We start from the raw sequence: 24,314 nt of genomic DNA, 5'->3' as shown, positions 1-24,314 counted from the left end.
GTGATACTCCAATTTCGTTTCCATTCTGTTTATTGAACATTTCCCCCTTTTAAAAAAAAGTTGAAATATAACTTATACGCCATAGTTTTTACATAGTTAACACTCGTAGTGTCATCGTCCAGATCCGTATATAGAACACTTTCACAACCCTAGTAGGTTTCCTCGCGACTTCCCTGACACACATTTTTAGAACTTGCTCTCGCTTTGAATGTAAAGATTATGATCTATTTTGCAGAATTAATGGGTGTGTCCTTGCTTTATGATTTCTGGTTTGTTTGGTTTTTTTTTTTTGGTAAGTCATGGACTCATGTGCTGGATTTCTCTATCTCCCTTGGGAACACCTAGACAGTTCACCAGGGGTTCATTGTGGTTCTTTACTGAACTTCACGCAGCTGCGAGTACAAAGGGACAGAGGTTAAAGGTGGAAGGGAAACCGAAAGTCTACTCCTGAACTGAGATCCGATTCCCCAAGTCTGCGTTCCCCACAGGGAGAAGGCTGACGGTGGAATTTTCAGCCTCATTGTCCACCTCCGGGTTCTAGAATCTGGAAACCGCACGGGCGTCGGTGCACGGCTGACGCTTGCGGGAAGGGGGCGCTCGGGCTCCTGCCTGGCGGGCGGGTCAACTGGAGACGCTCTACCCGAGGCGCAGCTCTCCATGAGCCGCGCCCTGCGTCCACACGCCGAGGCGGCGGGGCGATGCGCTTGCGCACTCGGAGCTCACACCATATGTGCCCTGTCCCAGTGCGCGGGTCTGTGGAGAGCCGGGTGCGAGAGGCGGCAGCGCGCGGCGGGGAACGGAGCCGAGCGGAGACCGAAGTCGGTCGGGGGACAGTGGGTCTGTGAGAGACCGAATAGAGGGGCTGGGGCTGCGAGCGCCGCTGACACACGATGGGAAAGAAGCAGAAAAACAAGAGCGAAGACAGGTAGCCAGTGTCGGGGTCCCAACGGCGGCGGCCGGCGCGGCTGAGGGGGTGGCGCGGGTCCCGTGGGCGCGCGGTGGACCGGGGTCGAGGCTCGAGAGCGGCCCCGCGGGGCACCGGCTGGGGCCCACAGTGGGTGGCGCGGGCCCGAGACCCCAGTTCCGGGCGGGCGCGGAGGGCCTCCGCGGCGGGCGGGTTCCCAGCCGAGACTCCGTCCCTTTGCCGCTCCTCGCCCGGCCCGGGAGAAGGGGTGTCCGGCCTGAGGAGCGGGGCAGTCGTTTGGGGTTCGAGGCCCCGCGGGGCAGGGCTCGCGGCCTCGCGGGGCCGGGGGCGGCTCAGCCAGCGTGGCCCGGAGGTTGGGAGTTGTTTTCGTGGCGCTACTCTTGCTGGGGGTCAGGAAGAGTTCTTTTTATGTCTTTGTACCTTTGAATTATTGGCGAGAGAGGGAGTTGGGATCCGCTGTGTCTCCGGCCAGGTGTTCCCACCCTCGGAGCCGCTCAGGTGCGTTGGAGTTACCGGGAGGAGCGTAGCAGCAAGCTCTCTCTTAACTTCATTTAATTTAGGTACAGCTTTCAATTACTTAAGGGCTGATTGTCCAGACTCCATGCTTTTCGCGTTCCTTCTTCCGGCCTTTTGGTCATTTCTTTGCTCTCTAGCACCTCCCCTAAGAAAGGAGGAGGAGATGAAACAAACCAACCAGGGTCGGTCTTTTCTAACCACTTAAAAGACTTCTGGGGCGAGGGAGCGTAAGGGTGTATGTAGAGTTGCGTACCCCGAGATTATTGGAACATTTCTGGGTGTCATATTCGGTTGAGTTCTTTACCCCTTTTCATTGAAAGGGTTGTACTTTCTGGGAGTGAACAACATTTGTTACTTTTCGCCTTTCTGTACTACTTAGCAAACTTAGTTCAAATACTGGGGATAGTAAGAGACATTCAAAAGACAGAAACAACCTGTGATAGCTCATTTTGACTCAAAACGGATATGTGGTCTTGAAGTTACAATCAGATTACCAGTTGTGAGTTGGAATCCTGGGTTGTGTCCTCACTGGCCTTCACCTTTCTGATGAATGGCGTTAAAAAGACACCAAGGTGAGTCTTGTATTTCAGTTACAGGTCTATTGGAGGAAGTTAATTGGTTTCAAGAATAGAACTTATTGTTAATCAAAGCAGATAAATAAGAAGAAAGAAGCAGAATTCTGGGGTGATTTAGTGGGAGAGAAATTTCTGTGCTTTTGACAGGATGTTTTGGTGCCTAGGATACTTTTTTTCTTCGACCTTATACAAGAAATAGAGATGAATGTAATAAAGCTTCCTGTACCAGTTACCCAGCTTCGACCATTGTTGTCACATGACTGGCCCTGTTTCATCTCTCTGCTAGATATGGTAAAGCAACTCTCAAAATCCTTTCATGTGTAAATCCTTCAGGTGTATCTGAAAGATAAATACTTGAGGGAAAAAAACCCCACAGGAACACAACATAGAACACAACCACAATGTCATCGTTAAGCCTAAGGAATACTAGCAGTGATTTCTTTTTTTTTAATAAATTTTCTCTTTTTGATAAATTTATTTATTTATTTATTTATGGCTGTGTTGGGTCTTCGTTTCTGTACGAGGGCTTTCTCTAGTTGTGGCAAGCGGGGGCCACTCTTCATCGCGGTGCGCGGGCCTCTCTGTCGCGGCCTCTCTTGTTGTGGAGCACAGGCTTCAGACACGCAGGCTCAGTAGTTGTGACGCACGGGCCTAGTTGCTCCGCGGCACGTGGGATCGTCCCAGACCAGAGCTCGAACCCGTGTCCCCGGCATTGGCAGGCAGATTCTCAACCACTGTGCCACCAGGGAAGCCCCCAACATAAATATTTTTTAATCTAAAGAACAAACTTCTGTAATCCTGATCCAAACAAACCAATTGTAAAACACAAAACGAAAAAAAAAAAAACACAAAACCTAATTTTAATTAGAATCAGTGAAATTAGAAAATTGACTAGACAACTGATAATATTTAAGAAATCACTGGGCTTCCCTGGTGGCGCAGTGGTTGAGAATCTGTCTGCCAATGCAGGGGACACGGGTTCGAGCCCTGGTCTGGGAAGATCCCACATGCCGCGGAGCAACTGGGCCCGTGAGCCACAATTACTGAGTCTGCGCGTCTGGAGCCTGTGCTCCGCAACAAGAGAGGCCGCGATAGTGAGAGGCCCGTGCACCGCGATGAAGAGTGGCCCCCGCTTGCCGCAACTAGAGAAAGCCCTCGCACAGAAACGAAGACCTAACACAGCCATAAATAAATAAATAAATAATAAAATAAAAATTTTTAAAAAATTTATGTATATGTTATTTTAGCTACAGTTTTTATTTTTCAAGCTCTTTCACGTTGGAAAAAAGCTATTCAGAGGAGAGATTTATTTTTGTGCGTGTATTTTTAGAGAAAAGTGAACGTCTTTTGCTAATTCATAAAGATTTTCATGGATGACAAAGTTTAAATTGCAAACACTAGAGCCTGTTAAATGATTGGTTTGATAGTATAGAAGGAATGCTACTGGGTTTTTTCCCTCTCCGACTAAATCTGCAGTGTTTACTTTTCGGCTCGGGTTGAAGGAAAAATGGTGGCAGTGTAATGGAAAAACACATTTTCTCATAAGCCAATATCAAGTTTTTTTGTTTGTTTTTTAATGCTTCGTGGACTCCTCCCACCTCTCCTTTCCTTCCGAGCTGTCCTCAGCCAGACATGTTTCTGCTCAGGAAGAACTGGGTGAGAAATGAGCAGCTGCTTATTAGCTATCAAGTTAAGGCATTGAGCCACTTCTCAGTTATTGGAAAGAACATAAAATACTTGAGTGTTTTTAATCCTTATATTGTTATTTTAAATTCTTAACCACTCAGTGTTCATTTAAATTTAGATTTTACTATCTAATCTGAGTAATTTTATTCGGATTACATATGTTTTGTTTTATCAGTGACTGACCTTTGTTTAAACATTGAGTTCTAGAATCTTGTTTCAGCTTGTGAAATTCTGAGAATGAGATTTTGATAGGTGTTCGGCAAGTTTTCCCGCCTTTTTCAGTTGACTGGGGTAGGATTCAGTATTCACGGATCATATAGACAAAATATAAGGCCAATATTTTCATTTCTTCCTATAACCTTCCCAGTCATCAGCTTACATAATGGGACCATATCTTATGGGATCTTGTGTGCTGTAGTGATGTCTTACCATTTCCATTTACACAATACGATGAATGTTCTCTTATTGATGTGTGCAGAGAAAAAATGATCCTGCTTATCTAGTTTTTCACAGTTAGCCTCCAATTCTTCATTCTGATCCTTTTTTTTAATCCCCCAAGTGTGGTAGTTATATTTTTCATGTTGTAAGGAATGTGGTATGTTACCTTAATAAATGGGATTAATACATCTACACCCCCTCACAAAGGATATAGAGGGAAGGAAGATGATTATTTCACCTATCTCACAGTCAGACATGAAGGTGGGGATGTCATTCAGGAATTAGGAGGTCTTTCAGGATTGAGTACAGGTATCTTCAGCTATGATTCTCTATGCTGGTGGTGAGCTAGTATAGTAGCTCTTTGTTTTTAACTACACATAATGCTTCTATCATTCCTGGCAAAATTCCTCCTTTTGGGGGAGTTCTGGCTATCTCTGAGACAGCTGCCTACGTTTTAGATTTTTGTCCTGGTGTCAGACATTCATCCTAGCCAGGTGTGATCAGGGTATCAGGTCCCTCTCCTGTGATAGAAAGCATGGTGATCTGCTTAAGGAACCTGTCCAGAGGAGCTGTGAGCACAGCAGGTACTCTAAAGCGTCCCAGAGAGGAAGTAGTCCAAGTGGCAAATAGTTCAAATAGTCTAGTTCAACAAAGGAATTTATTTCTCATTTGAATATATTTGAATGAATAATAAACTATCTGCATACATTAGATCAAAAAAGAAAAAAAGATGTATAATCTGAGAGTTCTCTTGGCTTACCTTGTTCCTACATTGATACTTTAGGTAATCAATATGTGGAAGGACGGGAAGAAGTCCTAGTTTATAAATGAATAAGTCCTAGCTATAAATGAATAAGAAAGCAGATGATAAACTTGTTAGCTTATAGAAACCTCTTCTGCCTTCTCTACTGGTGATCTCTGGGGAGCTGATGTAGCTACTTTTGATGTTACTTGCCCACTAGTTGTGCTTTACTTAGCCTTCTAAGTTTATTCCAATCTGGCAGTTGATCTATACATTGGGCAAAGCATTGTTTAACTGAGGAACTGAGTGTCTGCTTAGGTTAGAAAAGCAGTTCTCAAACTTTTTGATCCTAGGACCCCCTTACACTCTTAAATTACTAAGGAACCCAAAAGGCTTTTCTTTATGTGGGTTATGTCTATCAATACTTACCATATTACAAATTAAAACTGAAAAGTTCTTTAAATATATTGATTTAAAAGTAAAAATAACATCATATTAACATAAATAACACTTAAATAATCATTTTCAAAAATTTATGGAAAGAATGGTGGTAAACATTTTGTAAACGTTTACTATCTGTCTTAGTAGAAGATAGCTTGATTCTTGTCTGCTTGTGCATTCAGTCTGTAGCAATATCACACATCGTGTGGCCTCTGGAAAACACCACTGTACAGTTGTGAGGAAATGAGAATGAAAACTAGGCTAATAGCCTCATAGTACTACGTTGAAAATAGTTTTGACCCCTTGAATTAGTTTAGACCCCCTGAATTGTGTTGGGGGGAACTACTCTGAGAACTGTTTATTTAGGGATTCCTAAACCAGATTTAGGCATTTGTGAGACATTTCCCAAGCCTTTTGACTTCCATTCATGTTTGTCCAACAGGTGCTTAGAATGTTTGAGAAGCACTCAGAGGACAACTTAAGACATTTGTGGGTATGTTCATGCTCTTGATATTTTACCCACTTATGATTTTTTTGATTTTTTAATGTAACGGGTGAGTTTATCAAGGTCTATTAAAAGTCTGTTGGGACTGATTTTAATTGGGAGTCCCATTAAGTTTTTAGATTGTTTGGTACACTTACATCTTTATGGTATTGAATCATTCCCTTCAGGAAATATATTGTCTGTTTAAGCAGTTAAGTGCCAGCTGTTGTTCTAGGTGCTGAAATATAGTGATGAACAAATTAGTAACATGACATGCTTCTTTATTTGGTTAATTATCAGTAAAACTTTATTATTTTCTTCGGTTGAACCTTTAGGATATTTCTTGTTTGGTTTATTCCTAGGTATCTTATAGTTTTGGTTGCTGTTAATGTAGGAAAACTTTTTTTCAAGATGGTCTGACCAACTTAACTCTCTCTTATTATTAAAAGTAGGTGTTATTAAAGGATGAGGCCTTAATTGCGATTTGGTTATTAGTTTGTGATAATATATAACAGAGGGGGAGACCAGGGAGAAAAATTAAAGACATTACAGCAGCATTCAAATGTTTTAGTTAGTGACACACAAATGACTCCTTTTTCCCTCCCTTTCTAACTTATGCCTTGTGTCAAATATGTACTGTTAAGAAATTTCAAATCAGGTATTTTGAACTGTTGAAATAATCGCAGTATACTACTTGCTCTAGCAGTAATCACAGTATTTACATAACTTTAATAATGAAGACACTTAATGTAGAAGAAATAACTATGCTGTAACCAGTTTGAGAATCTGGAGGAAGGGAGAGGTATAAAGATAAAAGAACTACTTTATAACATATAGAAGAGGAAACAGATTTAGCATAATAATGTGCTTGAGGCTTAGAGCCTCTCAGCTGTTAAGCCAAACCAGACTCCAGAACCTGTGGTTTTGGTTTTTTTTTGTAACTGTGCTGTACTAGCTGATTTAAGAAATCCTGCTATTCCAAAATGTAGACTTTCCAAAGGATCTTTACTGGTGAAGCAACTGTTAAAGAGGAACAGTTTAACAAAGGAGGGAGAATAGAAGAATGACAGCCGTTGTCCATAGGTCAGTCAGTGCCAGAATTTCTTTAAAAAAATGTTCTCACTTAAGCTTAGTTGAATAACTGCCTGTCTCATAGCCTGTCTGTTTAAAGTGAAAACAGTGATGATTTAATGTTTCATTCCTTCCCATTTCAGACATGGTATATAAAATTTCAGGTATATTTTTTCAGAGGAATCCCTACTTTTCACCCAGGTAGCAGTCATTGTTTAGAATCATTGGTTTTCAAATCTCCCTTTGGTGATAGAAAGATACTTTCTATTGAGATTTAAAATAGTGTTTGGTTTTTCTGTTTTTGAAACTTCCTTCATACTGTAAACTTTATATAAACAGTCTCTGAAAATACAATAAGTACTGTGTTAATTAAATTTGTGTGTCGTTAGGTTTCAGGTACTGAGCTCTGGTGAAACTAATAGATGTGATTGATGATGATGTAGTAGTTGGAATTTTTTATAAGTCTAGAATCACATGTCCTAAGAATTCATTGTATGGGTGTGCCACATTTTATTTACCCGTCCGTACATCAGTTAGTGGATTCAAGGTTGTTCCACTTTTTGGCTGTTATGAATAATACTGCTAAAAAAATCTGTGTGTAAGTTTTTGTGTGGACTTGTGTTTTCAATTCTTTGGGGTATATACCTAGGAGTGAAATTGCTGGGTCGTAGAGTAACTCTATGTTTTAACTTTTTTAGGAACTGCCAAGTAGTTTAACTTTTTTTCCAGGAACTGCCAAAGCTGCTGCTCCATTTTATATTCCAACCAACAGTGTGTTAGAGTTTCAGTTTCTCTACATCCTCATCAACACTCGTTATCATCTGACTTTTTGATTATAGCCATTCTAGTAGGTGTGAAGTGGTATCTTATTGTGACTTTTGGTCTGCACTTCATGATGGCTTAAGATGTTGAGTATCTTTTCATGTGTTTATTGGACATTTGTATGTCTTGTTTGAAGAACTCTCTATTCAGATCCTTTGCCCAATTTAAAATTGAGTTCTTTATTATTGAGGAATAAGTTCTTTATATACTCTAGATACAAATCCTTTATCAGATATGATTTGCAAATATTTTCTCCCATTCTGTGGGCTGTCATTATTTTCTCCCATAGGAGATTGTTGTTTCACTTTCTTGGTGGTGTCGTTTGTAGAACAAAAGTTTCTAAAAAGTCTGATTTATCTATTTTTTCTTTGGTTGCTTGTGCTTTTGAGGTCAGATCTAAGAAATCATCACCAAATCTAAAGTCATGAAGATTTACTATGTTTTCTTCTAGTAGCTTTACAGTTTTAATTTTTACATTTAGACCTTTGAGCCATTTAGGGTTAATTTTTTTATATTGTCTGAGGTAGGGGTCCAACTTCATTCTTCGCGTGTGACTATTCAATTGTCCCAGCACCATTTTAAAAAAAAAGACTATTACTCCTCTAATTCCTTGATCAAATCAATTGACCATATGTGTAGGATTTTATTTCTGGACTCTCAGTTCTGTTCCGTTGATCTGTATGTCTATCCTGATGGCAGTATCACACTGTCTTGATTACTACAGCTTTGGTATTAAGTTTTGAAATTGTGAAGTGTGATTTCTCTTTGTTCTTTTTTGAGATTGTTTTGGCTATTTTGGGTTCCTTGCATTTCCATACAGATTTTACAATTAGATTCTCTCAGTTACTGCAAAAAAAAAAAAGAAAAAAGGGGCAGCTGGGATTTTGATTGAGATTGGATTTCTTCTGTAGATCAATTTTGGGAGTATTGTCAATGTTATGCCTTGAGATCCATGAACATGGAATGTCTTTCCACTTATTTAGGTCTTCAGGTTTTCTTTCAATGATTTTTGTAGTTCTCAGAGTACAACATTTGCAACTCTTAAAAAATTATTCTGAGACATTTAATTTTTTTTATGCTATCATAAGTGGAATTATTTTTTAATTTCATTTTCAGATTGTATATTGCTAGTGCACAGTTTAAATACAGTTGATTTTTATATATTGATCTTCTGTTCTGCAATCTTACTGAACTCATATTAGCTTGAATGTTTTTTTGTTGTGTATGTGGATTCCTTAGGATTTTCTGTGTACATGGTCCTGCCACTGCAAGTTCAGATAGGTTTCTCCTTCTTTTCCAATCTAAATGGTTTTTATTTCTTTATTTTACCTTAAGCTCTGGCTAGATCCTGCTGTACAGTGTTGTATTGAATGGGGTGAATGGACATTCTTGTCTTGTTTCTGATCATGGAGTTGGGGGGGAGGCTTTCAGTTTTTCGCATTAAGTGTGTTAGGTGTGTTTCCCCCCCCCCCACCGTGAATGGGTGTTGGATTTTGTTACATTGCTGTCTCTTCATCTGTGAGATGATTATGTGGTTTTTGTGTCTTATACTATTTATATATGGTGGATTACATTAATCAATTTTCATATGTTGAACCAACTTTGCAATCCTGGGGTATGTCCCAATTGGTCATGGTGTGCAGTCCTTGTTATATGTTCTTGGATTTGGTTTGCTAGTGTTTTGTTGAGGATTTAATTTTTTTTTTTTAAACTTTTAACTTTTCTATGTACTTGTTTGAGGTCTTTGGATAAACTGCATAAAATTGAATTCTTACTAAATCAATTTGATAACATCTTTAAGAGTTTAAAGTTACTTACACATTGCTTGTGATTTATGATATATTTGATCTTATTTCAGCCATCCTGGTTTGTTTTTTATTTGTGCCAATTCTGCAATGCTTTGTTTCTATTTTTCCCCCTTCTTATCTTGGGTTAGAGTTTATACATGCTATTTTTTTTTTTAAGTGGTTTGACTTAAAATTTTACCTTGCATATACAAAGTCAATATTTAAAGCCCTGTAAAACAGTACAAGGACAGTAGTACTGGTGTCTGGTATTTTGTTTTATAATCCCCCACTTCAGGTCAGTGACCTTTTACTTAAGATTGGATGTTACTTAAAGGCATTACTTGTCAGGAATGAACCTGGGGGGGAAAAAGGCACATACTTACTGGATTATCCATTGTTCTCTTCAGAATTTAAGAGAACAAAATGACTATTTTGAGAAGAAAAGAGAAAAGTGATTTTCTCTTTCAGACATGTTAGTAGCTAATAAGTCTTAAAAAATGAAATGTTGGGATTAAAGTTTAAAATTTTAATTTTTTATTATAAAAATTTCAAGCACACAGAAAAGTTGAAGGAATAGTATAATGAACTCATATACTCATCACCTAGATTTAATCATTACTAGTATTTTGTCCTCATTTTTGCTTTATGTATTTTATTTTATAGACATTTTCTCTCTAAATGTTTCCTTATGTAACCATAATACCCTTATCCCACCTAGTGCAATTAACACAAATTCTCTTATATTTAATATCCAGTTCATATTTCAGATTTCCAACTCCACAATGGCTTTTCAAACCAGGTTGCAGAGGAGGTTCACCCTGCATTTCATTGTGGTGTAGCTCATAATGTTTAAAAGTCACACTTTCATTATAGGTATCTGGCTAAAGTTATTCTTTTTTTTTGTCTGTGTAAGTCTTCTTTTCACGTTCTCACTCTGAACTTAGAATTTTCAGGACTTGGTTATCTCAGACTATTGGTAATTAGAATGGAGGGGAATTATTAGAGAGACTTGTAAGTAGCAGTTGCATTCTGTGCTGTTGTTTGGTTTAAGAACAAAATCCTTTTGCAGGCCTACAAACTTGTCACTCCTGAATGATGACTGAAGTGCTAAATTATATTAGTTTACTCCCATTCAGGTTGGTATGAAACACATAATCAGTTTTGTGAAATTTTTTTGAGACTAAATTCATATAACATAAAAGTAACCATTTTAAATGTACAATTCTGTGAGATTTAGTACATTCACAGATGTTGTGCAGTCTTCTCTGTCTAGTTCCAAAACATTTTCATCACCCCCCAAAGGAGTTCCTGTATCCATGAAGCAGTTACTTTCCCTTTCTGTCCTCCTCTGAGCCCTTAGCAACCACTAATATACTGTGTCTTTTGATTTACCTATTCTGGATATTTCCTATAAATGGAATCATACCATGTATAACCTCTTGTGTGTGGGTTCTTTCATTTTGCACGTTTTCGAGGTTCATCTATGTGTAGAATATATCAGTACTTCATTTTGTTTTTATGGCTGAATAATATTCCACTGTGTATGTATACTTCATAATGTTTATCCATTCATCCGATGATGGATGTTTCAGTTGTTTCCACCTTTTGGCTATTGTGAAAAGTGCTGCTATGAACATTTGTGTCTAGATGTTTGAGTACCAGTTTTCAGTTCTTTTGAGTATAGTATATACCTAGGAGTGGAAGTGGTAGATCATCCTATGTTTAACTTTTTGAGGAACCACCAAGCTTTTTTACAGCGGCTGCACCATTTTACAGCACCACCAGAATGTACAAGGGTTCTGATTTCTTCATATCTTTGCCAACAATTCTGTTCCTTTTTTTTTTTTTTTTCCGTTAATAGTCATCCTAGCGATTGGTCTCATTGTCGTTTTGATTGGCATTTCCCTGGTTACTAATGATGTTGAACATCTTTTTATGTACTCATTGGTCATTTGTATATCTTTGGACAAAGGTCTGTGCAAGTCCTTTACTCATTTTTAAATTAGCTTGTTTCACTTGAGTTTTAAGAGTTCTTTATATATTCAAGATACTTGATCCTTACAAGGTACATGATTTGTAAATATTTTCTCCCATTATGTGGGTTGTCTTTTCACTGTCTTGACATAGTATCATTTTTACAAAAGTTTTAAAATTTTGATACAATCCAGCTCACCTAATTTTTGTTACTGTTGCTTGTGCTTTGGGTATTGTATCTAAAAATCTACTGTTAAGTCATGCCAGGCTGTGAAGATTCACCTATGTTTTCTTCTTAAGAGTTTTATTGTTTTAGCTCTAACATTTAGGTTATAACCCATTTTGAGTTAATTTTTGTATATAGTGTGGGGTAGGGGTCCAAAACTTCATTCTTTTACGTGTGGAGATATAGTCCCAGCACCATTTGTTGAAGAGACTATTTCTTCCCCTATTGATTGGTTTTGGCACCACTGTCAAATCAATTGACCATGGGTGAATGGATTTATTTCTGGACAGTTTTATTCTTTTGATGTTTATCCTTATACCAGTACCACATTGTTTTGGTTACTATAGTGTAAATTTTCTTAAATAAAAAATTTCAAACGTATACAGAAGCAGAATAGTTTAATGAACACACCTGTCAATCACCCGGTTTCAGATATTACTGAGTCACAGATAACCTTGTTTCATCTGCATCCTACCCACTCTCCTCTTTCCTCTCCCCATTATATTGAAACAACCCCAGACATTTGTAAATATTTCAGGAGGTTACATAATCAATTATAAGAAAGATTTACATTTTAAATATAAATTTTAAAGAATGATACGTTTCCATTCATTTGGAAAATTCACATACAAAGGATCCTTGTCTGTGTTAGGTAAATAAAATGTAGTTGTAGTTTTCTCTCAGTGGGCTTTTTAAACTGGTGTTTGAATTTATTATTTCAGAAAATTTAATTTGGTAGTTTTACTACGATCAAAATATAGTAATTGTTATGGTGGTAGACAAGGTTTTTATTAAGCCTCAGTGATGAAACTGGTGAGCCTTTCTAATTGTATGAAAATTGTGGTTGCCATTCTAAAATAGGGCTTTTCTTTAATAGTGCCTGTTAAGAATGTGCTACGTTCCCTGCTGGTTGCTAGTTGTAAAAGGTAGGGAGGTGGGGACTTCCCTGGTGGTGCAGTCGTTGGGAATCTGCCTGCCAGTGTAGGGGACATGGGTTCAAACCCTGGTCCGGGAAGATCCCACATGCCGCAGAGCGACTGGGCCCGTGTGCCACAACTACTGAGCCCGTGTGCCACAACTACTGAGGCCCGTGCGCCTAGAGCTCGTGCTCCACAGCGGGAGAGGCCACCGCAATAAGAAGCCCGCGCGCACTGCAGTGAGGAGTAGCCCCCGCTCACCATAGCTAGAGAAAGCCCGTGTGCAGCAATGAGGGCCCAGTGCAGCCAAAAATAAATAAATAAATAAATAAATAAATATTTTAAAAAGGGAGGTGAATTGAGCACACAAAAAGGAGTTTTCTGTTCTCAAAGAAGCTTACATTTTAATATAGCAAATTGGCATATGCACAGATAATACAGTGAGGAGATGAAGGGAGAATGTGAAGTTTAGGTTAAGTATGGGAATGCTACCCTTGAGATTTCAAATTTGCCTCCTAAAGTTATTACATATGTCTTCCAGATCCCTTTCTAATTAAATCTGCCATCAGGAGAGCAAGCCAGATTGGAAGGAATGGGAGTGTGCTGTATGTTTCTGTCTCTTGAGTAGCAAGGGTTGATGATAAAGAGTATCCAAGATCTTCAGTTGCCTAGCTATTGCCTGCACACAGGTGCAGCCAGACCATTCTAATGATGGTGTTGTTCAGCAAGTGAGAAGTACCCTCTCCTGAGAGTAGTTACCTGCATCAAAATTTTATTAATATTTGTTTGGTTATGCCAGGTGTTACAAAAGGAAATTAGGTGGGAAGAATCCTTTAACAGTATTAAGGACCAGAGTTACTTGTATGGAATACAAAGATTATGAGTTCACTATCTGTGAGTGCCGAAAGTGCTCAATTTAATCAATTAATTTAGAACATAACTTGTGTCCTTAAGGTATTAATTGAGAATGTTGACTTAAGTTATCAGTATTGCATATATCTATCTATCTATCTATCTATCTATCTATCTATCTATCTATCTATCTATCTTCAGGCCCAAAACTAAGTATAAACTTACCTCTTATGCAGTTACGAAACCCTAAATACACTTATATCAAACAGTAACAAATATAAAAATTTTTGAAGTTCAAATTTGCAGCATTGATGTGAATGATAGTGTTTTATTGATTCTAAACCAGTGCTTCTCATATTTTAATGTGCATGTGATTCATCTGTGGGTCTTGTTGAAATGGGGATTTTGATGTAGTAAGTCTTGGGTGGGACCTAAGATTTTGCATTTCTAACAAGGTGATACTAATGCTGCTTATCCTGGAATTATTCTTTTGAGTAGCAGGATCTAAATCACCATTTTATTGTGAAAGTATTGCCTCCTATAATGGACTTCTTTTGAGTTCAGCATGCATATACTAGTAAGAACTCAATTTTTCTAATCTTTTTCAGTATGAACTAATGATTTTCACCTTTGTTTTACAGCACCTTCTCTTGGCTAAAATGTTTAATTTACATATTAAGTCTGCTTCTGATCTTTTTCGTCAATGTGAAACAACTTAGTGGAGGTTTGTAAACAAAAGCTTTGGTTGACATTCTATGACAGTGAACTGTGATAAAGTGTCTATCCATATGATTCATGGAATGTTCATCTTAAATCTTTATTATCATATTAAAATTAAAACAAATTAAACAGATAAAAGTTACTGGGGAGAATTTTCAGTCTTCTGAAATTACCCACAACCCTGCATTTCCCCCTCCTAACCCATCTCACCTGCCCCCTTTGAGGGTACTCGCTCTGGTTTGAAAAAGCTGCCCTAAACTGATTTTATAGTTAAACACATTGGAATCCATAAAAATGTGTGAACTTAGATTATGTATATTTGGAGGTCTATAAGATGATGCTTATACTTGCTTTTGTATTCTTACCGCTTCAACTATGAGGTATTTAGAAAGTGGAGAATTAGGCTGAATTTTGTAGAAGGTAATAAGATACATTCTGTTTGCTTGCATTGTACAATGCAGTATGGTTTCACATCCCTTTTAAAGACGTCAAGACCCAGTTCATAAGGAAATTTTAAGCTCGGAGGGCTTTTTTTTTTTAAAGGCATGATTGGGTATCTCTGAATTTATTAATGGGTTGTGGTGCTTAAGATAGAACTCCATTGAGGGAGTGGGGAGTGAGAACTGTTGGGTTGTGCAAATGGTGAGAGCTAGTGAGGAGCAATGACTGCTGGGCTTTTCCCTCTTTTGTTTTTCCTGTTTGTATATGTAACTGTTGTCAAGGAGTGCTGGGTAAGAAGAGATGGAGGTTGGAGGAAAAGAGATGCTAAAAGGCATCTTATGGAGAAGGCAGGACTAGATTTCCCTGTTTCCTTTATTGCTACTGGCACTGCTGGGATAGAGTTAGGAGTAAAGAATGGGATTCCTCCTTATGTTTTTCCTCTTGTTTGCTCTTATTGAGCCTGTTTCAGGGGAGGAGCAGAAACCAAAGTAAAGTGAAAAGGGTTAGATATCACCATTTCTTCCCTCAGTACTTAGAGATTATGAAAAATTTTTTTGTTTTTTTTTGGTCAAGTTGGGGGTGGGGAGAGAAGAAGGACTGGTGTGGTTTCTACTTCTGTAGGCCCTGGTATCCATTAGGAACAGAAAGAAATATGTGAGTGCTTCAGTTATTATTGTATCATAACAGGTCATCCCAAACTTAGTTGTTTAAGACAACAAAAATCATCCTCTCTCATCTGCCTGCTAATGCAGGGGACACGGGTTCGAGCCCTGGTCTGGGAAGATCCCACATGCCACGGAGCACCTGGGCCCGTGAGCCACAATTGCTGAGCCTGCGCGTCTGGAGCCTGTGCCCCGCGACGGGAGGGGCCGCGATAGAGAAAGGCCCGCGCACCGCGATGAAGAGCGGTCCCCGCACCGCGATGAAGAGTGGCCCCCGCTTGCCGCAACTGGAGAAAGCCCTCTCACGAACCGAAGACCCAACACAGCCAAAAATAAATAAATAAATAAATAAATAAATAAGAAAATCCTTTAAAAAAAAAAAAAAATTTAAAAATCATCCTCTCTCTTGGTTCTGAGGGTTGACTGAGCTCAAGTTTGGTCTTGCTTGGAGGTCTCCATGTGGTTGCAGGTAAATGATGACTGTGATGGAGTCATCTTAAAGGCTACCTCGCTTGCACATCACTCACTTCTGGTGGTTGATAGTCGCTGTTGGTTGGCACGTCAGCTGGAACACCTATCCTTGGCCTCTCTGTGTGGCCTGGACATCCTCATTAGCTTGGCAGTGAATGTCTCAAGAGCCCAGAAGTAGAAGGCCTGGGCTTAGAAACTGTAACATCATTTCTGCCATATTCTGTTGAGTAAACAGTGACACAGTCTCATATTAAAGGGGAGGGGCATAGACCCCTACCTCTCAGTGTCAGAGAAATTTTGAGCCAGGCTATAAGACCTCCTCAGAGGGTAAAAATAAAGAGACACTGGAGAAGAGGGGTTGGTAGGAGAGAATCCTAGGAAGCTTGGAGATTTTGAATTGTGGAATAATTTGGGAAAGGGTTGGATTTCCTATGTTCTTGTAGAACTTAAATCAGACAACTTTTTAGTGGAAAATGTCTGTCATTAATAAATGAAATTTGCCAAGTTCGGAATTGAGAGGAGATTTGCAAACAAGTTAATTTTTCTTTTACTTCTTTACAGTGAACTTTTTTTTTGTTATATTATGTATATTTAAAAGGCTTTAGTGTATTGATCTCAAAGTGAAGTGTCTCATTTTTTATTTTTATATATGATTTTTATTTGACTATTCCAAAAAGCCAAGCACCAAAGTTGATCACATGCCTTTTACATACAATTAATAAAGAAATACCATGTTTTTAAAAGATTCCTTCACAGTAACGTCATTTTAGTTACATACTACATTGTGTTAATAAAAATTGAGGTATTATAAAAATATTATATGTTGATTCTTATTTTCATAACTTATAAAAATGGGTAAAATGACTTATATTAGGTATATATAATTTTAACCTTAACTGTTTTCAGTAAACTGATAAATCCATTCTGTAACTTCTCATCCATTTTTATAGTATCCCTAGAAATTTAAATTCTCTTCTTTGAGGTGTAATTGACATAAAATACACAAAGTTAAAGTGTGGAGTTAATAAGTTTTGATAAATTATACAGTTGTGCTTCTTCCACCACAATCATGATACTGAATATTTCCATTAACCCAAAAAGTTCCCTCATGACCCTTTGTAGGCAGTCCTTTCTGGCCAAAAATCACTGTAGCTTTTGTGTTTTGTGGTGGGTCACTGTAGTTTTCACTTTTCTAAAAATTCGTATAACTAGAATCATAGAGAATGTAGCCTTTATTGGCTGGCTGGGTTTCACTTAAAATAATCTCTTTTGAGATTCATCCATGTTGGTGTGTGTAACATTAATTCTTTACTTTTATCATTGAGTAGTATCCTTTTGTGTGGGTAGATGACAGTTTGTTTATGAATTATCTGGTAGTTGGATATTTAGTGTTTTTTTCCCCCAGCTTCTTGTGATTATGAATAAAGCTTCTGTGAACATTTGAGTACAAGTCTTTGTGTGGACATATGTTTTCGTTTCTCTTAGGTAAATACCTGGGAGTGGGATTGCTGGGTCATATGGTAAGTGTGTATGTTTAACTTGAAGAAACTGCCAAACTGTCTCTTCCAAAGTGGCTGTGCCAATTTTGCATTCCCTCTAGAGGTGTGTTCCAGTTGCTCCACATCCTCTCTCAACACTTAGTATTATCAGCCCTTCATTTTAGTCATTCTGGTGGCTGTGTAGTGGCATCTCATTGTGATTTTTTTTACATTTCCTTATTAGTTAGTGATACTGACCATCTTGTCATGTGTTTATTTCCCATCATTGTATCTCATTTGGTTAAGTGTTGAAATCATTTGCCCATTTAAAAATTGTGTTCTTTAATGTTGGGTCACAGAGATTTTTTAATATATTATAGACAAATCTTTCATCAGATATATGTATTGCAAAAATTTTTTTTTCTCAGTATGAGGTTTGCCTTCTCCTTTAAACAGTGTTCAGTTTTGTTAATTAAACTTTTAAGATTATTATAGATTCACACGCAGTTGTAAGAATTAATACAGAGGGATTTCTGTGTCTTTTATTCGGTTTCCTCTAATGATAACATCTTGTAAAACTGTACAGTATCACAACTTGGATATTGATGCCGATACAGTTCACTGATCGTATTCAGATTTTCCCAGTTTCACTTGCACTAGCACACGTGTATGTTTGTGATTAGTGTTATACAGTATTATCACATGTGCAGATTTGTATATTCACTACCACAGTCAAAATACAGACCATCATTGCAAGGATCTCTCATGTTGTTCATTTGTAACCATAATCATCTCCTTTCTGTGCACCTCCCCTCACTAAACCCTAGTAACCATGAATCTTTTCTATACTTATATGAATTTTTGAAAATAAAAAATTTTATAAGTGGAATCATGTATGTATATAACCTCTGGGAATTGGCTTCTTTCCAGTCAGTCTGATTTTTTTGCGATCCATCCAAGTTGTTGCATGTATCAATAGTTCATTCCATTTTATTGCTGAATAGTATTCCATGGAATGGGGATGAACCACAGTTTATTTAACCATTCACCCATTTTGAAGGACATGTGGGTTGTTTCCAGTTTTTGGCTGTTGCAAATGAAGCTGCTACAAGCATTTGTCTACAGGTTTCTGCATGAGATAAATTTTTTGTTACCCTGGGATAAATGTGCATGAGTGCAATTGCTGAGTCATATGGTAAGTACATTTTTAGTTTTCCAGGAAAATGATAGACTGTTTTCCAGAGTGGCTGTACCAGCTTACATTTTCACTAGCAATGTGTGCGTGATCCAGGTCCTCTTCATCTGCAACAAACACTGGTTATTATCAGTGTTGTTTGGGCAGAGGACATTCTGATGGTGTAGTGATATCCCATTGTGATTTTAATTTGCATTTCCCAAATGGCTATTGATGTGGAACATCCTTTATTTGCCATCTGTAAATACTCTTTAGTGAAATGTCTTTTCATGCCTTTTGTCCAGTTTCTAATTGGATTGTTTGGGTTTTTACTGATGTGTTTTGAGAGTTCTTTACATAGTCTAGATACTAGTTTTTTTTTTTTCAGATATGTAGTTTGCAGATATTTTCTTCCACTTTGTGGCTTGTTTTTTTAAATTCCCTTCATATGGTCTTTTGCACAGCAAATATTCTAAATTTTGATGAAGTCTAGTTTTTTTGGGGGGGGGTGGGTTGTACTTTTATTTCAAATCATAACTCCTTGCTTAGTGCAAAGAACTAATAAGTGGGTTCAACAAGGTTGCAGTATACCAGATCAATATAAAAAAATTCAGTCACATTTTTGTATATTAGGAATGAGTATGTAGAAACAGAAATTAAAAATGCTACTTCAGATTACTTTAAAAATTAAATACGAATTTTGAAAATTGCAAAACACTGGTGAAAGAAATCAAAGAAGATCTAAATAAATGGAGAAATATGGTGTTCATGGATTGGAAAACTCAATAAAGATGTTGGTTTTCTTTAAATTCACATACAGTTAATGCAATTGCTATTAAAATTACAGCAAGACGGACTTCCCTGGTTGCGCAGCGGTTAAGAATCCGCCTGCCAATGCAGGGGACACGGGTTCGAGCCCTGGTCTGGGAAGTTCCCACATGCCGTGGAGCAACTAAGCCCGTGTGCCACAGCTGCTGAGCCCGTGCTCCACAACTACTGAAGCCCGTGCACCTAGAGCCTGTGCTCTGCAACAAGAGAAGCCACGGCAATGAGAAGCCCATGGACCACAACGAAGAGTAGCCCCTGCTCACCGCAACTAGAGAAAGCCTGTGCACAGCAACAAAGACCCAACGCAGCCAAAAATTAAAAAAATAATAATAAAAATTAAAAAAAATTACAGCAAGATTCTTTTTGTAAATTCACACAAGAATATTCTAAAATTTATTTGAAAAGTTTGAAGGAATTAATAATAGATAAGACAATTCTGATAATGAAGAATAAAAAGAATCACTTTGATTTCAAGACTTTTTGTATAGCTACCTTAATCATGACAGTTTATTAGTGTCAGAGGGAAAGACATAAATCAATAGAGCAGAATAGAGGACTTAGAAATAGCCCCATACAAGTATGGCCAAGTGGATTTTGACAAAGGTGCAAAAGCAATTTTATGTATATAGGGTGGATAGTTGAAATGTTGCTGGAGCAGTTGGATAACCATAGGCAAAAGATCAAAATACAAAACATTAAAATACCCAACTTTTGTAATATAACATAGTTAAAAATCTTCAGGACCTATGAGTTGGTGCAAAGTTCTTTTTCACGACACCAAAAGCATAAAGAAAAAAACTTGATAAATGGTACCTCATGAAAATTCAAAATTTTTGCTCTGGTTAAAAAACCCTGTTAAGTGGATGAAAAGACAAGCTACAAATTGGAAGAAAGTATAGGTAAACCACATATCTGACTGATGACTCATATAAAGGGCATATAAAGAGTTCTCAAAACTCGACATTAAAAGAAAATCCAATTAGAAAAGGGTAAAAGATATGAAGACACATTTCACGGAATGTATATGAATGGCAAAGTACCCGAAAAAATGTTTGACTTCACTAGCCTTTAAGGAAATGAAAAGGAAGACCTTGATATCACCACACATCTATTAGAACAGCTTAAAGGAAAAGTAGCCATAATGCTAAATACCAGCTGAATGTGGAAAAATACTAAATACTGGATGTGGAAAAAATACACATCTCCATTCATTGTTGGTGTGAATGTTAAATGGTGAAGCCACTTTAGAAAGTAGTTTGGCTGTTTCTTAAAAAAACTACCTATGCAATATTTTTAACAGCTTCATTTTAAAAAAATTAATTTTTATTTTTGGCTGCATTGGGTCTTTGTTGCTGCGCACGGGCTTTCTTTAGTTGCGGCGAGCAGGGGCTACTCTTGGTTGCGGTGCACCGGCTTCTCGCTGCAGTGGCTTCTCTTGCTGCGGAGCATGGGCTCTAGGCGTGTGGGCTTCAGTAGTTGTGATGTGCGGGCTCTAGAGCGCAGGCTCAGTAGTTGTGGCGCATGGGCTTAGTTGCTCCGTGGCATGTGGGATCTTCTCGGACCAGGGATCAAACCCATGTTCCCTGCATTGGCAGGCAGATTTGTAACTACTGCGCCGCCAGGGAAGTCCCAATAGGTTCATTTTTTAAAGGCCATTAACTTATAACATTTTTTCTGTCCTGATGATGGAGGAATGTGGCCTATGAAAACACTGAGTTGAATACCACAGAAAATTGCCTTTTATTTCTGGAAGTCTGCAGTAAGTTTAGAATAAAGGATTGGGGCTGGAAGGGCAAATATTAGTAAGAATACTGTAGCTTTGATAAAGGGGAAATGATCTGCAGAAGGATGTACCTACATAAAAATACTCTTACACGTTCCTTAAAGGTTTTAAAGCTTGCATTATCAGCATGACTGGATTGTAGATTTGACGCTTGGTTTACTGAAATCTTTAAGCTGTAGTATGTAATGGGTAGGTAGAAAAGTAGGGCTGAAATGTAGGTAGAGTATAGTTTAAAGTCTCAAGTTAAATAACTGATGTGATGTGTCACTTTCATGTCCTTTTGTAATATGGTTGACATTTTAGGACATTCTCTTGAATCAGGGGTAGGAAGTTCAGTACACATTGAAAGAACACTTTAGAAACCATGGTAGGTAAAGACTGTTAAGCATGTTGTTATATCATTGATATATTTTGTACCTGTGTCAAATAATTTTCGGAAACTTGATTTTCTAGGAAGTCAGTACAATTTTGGTGTCAGATTTGGGCTTGAGTTCCTGGTATGTAACTTTCTAGCTGGATGCCTTTTATAAAGTATCATCATCTTTAAGCTTAATTTAATAGAGTTGTTATGAGGATTAAATGACATATAGTATGTCTGGTGATTGGTCAGCACAATGCCTGATGAACAGTAAGCACTCAGAAACTGTTAATATCTCTTACTAGCCAGAAGAGCTTTTCAAACTCAGCAGCATACAGATGTAGTCCGATGTTTTGTTATTCTGGAAATGTTTGTTAATGAATACTGTGGCAGTATAGGCAATCACAAACTATTTTGATGAGATGAATATAGTCAGATGAGGGCTGGCAAGTTTTTGGAGGTAAGGTGCCAAGCATCGATCATTAACCACCTTCCCTTGTCACCCTATCTCGGAAGCTGCTGTAGTGTGGAATATTGGCAGAGCTGCCTTTGGAGATGGTACTGGTTGATCTCATGCTGCTGGGCCGGATGGTTGATGCTGGGCCAGACTTAGGTTTCTGTTACCTGATGAGACCTGAGAATCATCCTTGATTCTTCCCTCCCCCTTTCTATATACAACCAGTTGGTCATTTGTGTTGCTGATTGATCTCCTTAGTATTTATCTGACTCATATATCTTCATCTTGCCTGCCACTGCTGCAAGTCAGATGTGTTTGTCATCCCAATTAGCTAGAAAAGCTTCCTACCTTTTCCTACTTCCTAACTAGTTGGGATTCTACCCTATCATTTATACCAGAGGTAGCTTTCTAAAATGCAAATTTGATTATGCCAGCAGGGTTACTATCTTTGACTTCGGAATCAGAACTTCCTGGGTTCAAATCCCATCTCTGCCTTGTGTGATCCTGGACAAGTTCTCTGTGCCTCAGTTTCTTCATTTATAAAAAAAAGAAAAACCATTCAAATCTGACCTGGAAAGATTGCTAAAAATACAGTGCCTAGCTTCCACCCCTAGTTTCTGGTTCCCTAGATCTTGAGTGGGCTCAAGAAATCAATAACCTACAAAAAGCTTCTCAGTTGATTCAGATACCTTTTTATGAGTCCTCCTGAGGCACCATGGATGTTATTACCTTTAGGTTTTTGTGCTCATTGTGTCTGATATATGCATCCTCTTTGCCTGGTTAACTCCTTTTTCTCCTTCAGTAACTTGGGTCTAGGTTTCTCCTTTGCTAGGAAGTGTCTGACTTTCTCATTCTGGATTTGGTGCTTTGGAAAGTCACCACCAGTACAGTGGTTCAGTGTTCTATGATCCCCCTCAAATACACTGTCAAAAATGTAGGACAAAAGCACATTTCAATTCTGGTCACCTATAAAAGCATTAAATTCCTTTAATTCATGGCACTTAGCATTTTGCAATTCCTGGTTTTTTACTCATTTGCTCTCTCTCTTCTGTGAAGCTCCTTGAGGATAAATTCTGTGTCCTCAGTGTCTTGTTACATAATCTTTATATTTATCATATTAGGAATTATCTTTACTGAAGTGAAGCATCTTCACAACAAGGCATCCACCAGTGGAGGCCATGTTGCGTGAGGTCTTTGTTTTCTGATTGTATCATTTATTTGAATTCATACACCTTTTCTACTTGTACATCTCAGACTGACCTCCTTTGTTTTCTGTAGGTTTTAACTGGAACTTAGTTTGGTGTATTATTCCAAGTAATATTGGTAGATGGAGAACATTGTGGGATGGAACCAGAAACGAAACCAGGAATGTAAAAGATTGTGAGCAGGTTTGGTTCTGGATTTTGGGGTGTTTTATTTACTGAATCATTCCTGATTTATTTAGATTTGGATGTGTGGTGATGTTTTGCTGAAAGCATTCAAACTTTGTGCATCTTGTTTTCCCTTTGGTAAAATGAGATAATAGACTAGATGAAAGTTCTTTTCAGCTCTAAAATTTTTGCTATTCCAAGTAAAAATGCAAAGGTTTCCAAAGATTTAGGTGTTATTGATAATCAAATAATAAGAATCTTTTTCTCTTTTAACTTCTCTTCATTTTATAAATAATTCTATTCAGACACTCACAAAAAAAACTTTGGTATCAACAAAAGTGAATTTCCTTTTCTTTTCCTTTCTTTCTTTTTTTTTTCTTTTTCTTTTTTAGGGTTACTTGAATACAAGCATGAATTTCCTTTTCTTGATTACCTAGATTTTCTTCCTGGAGCTGTTCATTATAACTCTTTCTGGGTTTGAGTGTAACTCAAACTTTATTGAAGCAGATACGGAGAGGCTTATGAGTAGTTATAACTCAAGTGTTGTCATGGAAGAACTTGCCAAGTGATTTTTCTCAGTGGGCTGCTAATGCATGAAAAAGGCTAAAGTGAAAAAAAAAATTCTCTGTAAGTGAATGTGACAGATTATTTTGCTCTGGAATGACATTTAGGTCTTCTTTGTTTTCATTTAAGTGCCAAGGATGACATTGATCTTGATGCCTTGGCTGCAGAAATAGAAGGAGCTGGTGCTGCCAAGGAACAGGAACCTCAAAAGGCAAAGGGGAAAAAGAAAAAGGAGAAAAAAAAGCAAGATTTTGAGTAAGTATATTTTAAATATATTTGATTTTTATTAGCTTTGGTACTAGATTTACTTAATAAACTAATTCAGTACCTCAAAATATATTTTTTAATCCATTTCTAGTGAAGATGATATCCTGAAAGAACTGGAAGAATTGTCTTGGGAAGCTCAAGGCATCAAAGCTGACAGAGAAACTGCTACAGCAAAGGTGAAACACAGATTGTTGTTACCTGTTTATGCTTCTTCCTAGCTCCAGTTTTAGGGACTGCTTTTGGAAACTTCTGAGCAACATATATATGTTAGTTTAAAGTTTCCAT

General features: G+C 37.9%; 1 protein-coding gene across 1 annotated transcript in view; it reads left to right on the top strand.

Annotated features, from left to right (window-relative positions):
- The first annotated feature begins 642 nt into the window (after positions 1-642).
- EIF5B (eukaryotic translation initiation factor 5B) overlaps positions 643-24,314 on the top strand; it is a 69,148-nt gene continuing 45,476 nt past the window's right edge. The window contains exons 1-5 of the mRNA XM_057558256.1: positions 643-925; positions 17,236-17,270; positions 21,467-21,510; positions 23,892-24,017; positions 24,121-24,205. Coding sequence (XP_057414239.1) covers positions 658-925; positions 17,236-17,270; positions 21,467-21,510; positions 23,892-24,017; positions 24,121-24,205 — 558 coding nt within the window. The 5' untranslated portion in view covers positions 643-657. The remainder of the gene's footprint in view (positions 926-17,235; positions 17,271-21,466; positions 21,511-23,891; positions 24,018-24,120; positions 24,206-24,314) is intronic.

Source organism: Balaenoptera acutorostrata, chromosome 12, assembly GCF_949987535.1.
Source record: "Balaenoptera acutorostrata chromosome 12, mBalAcu1.1, whole genome shotgun sequence".
Classification (NCBI taxonomy): Eukaryota; Metazoa; Chordata; class Mammalia; order Artiodactyla; family Balaenopteridae; genus Balaenoptera; species Balaenoptera acutorostrata.
The sequence above is the reverse complement of the archived record's forward strand: the minus strand, read 5'-3'. Positions and strand labels throughout refer to the sequence as shown.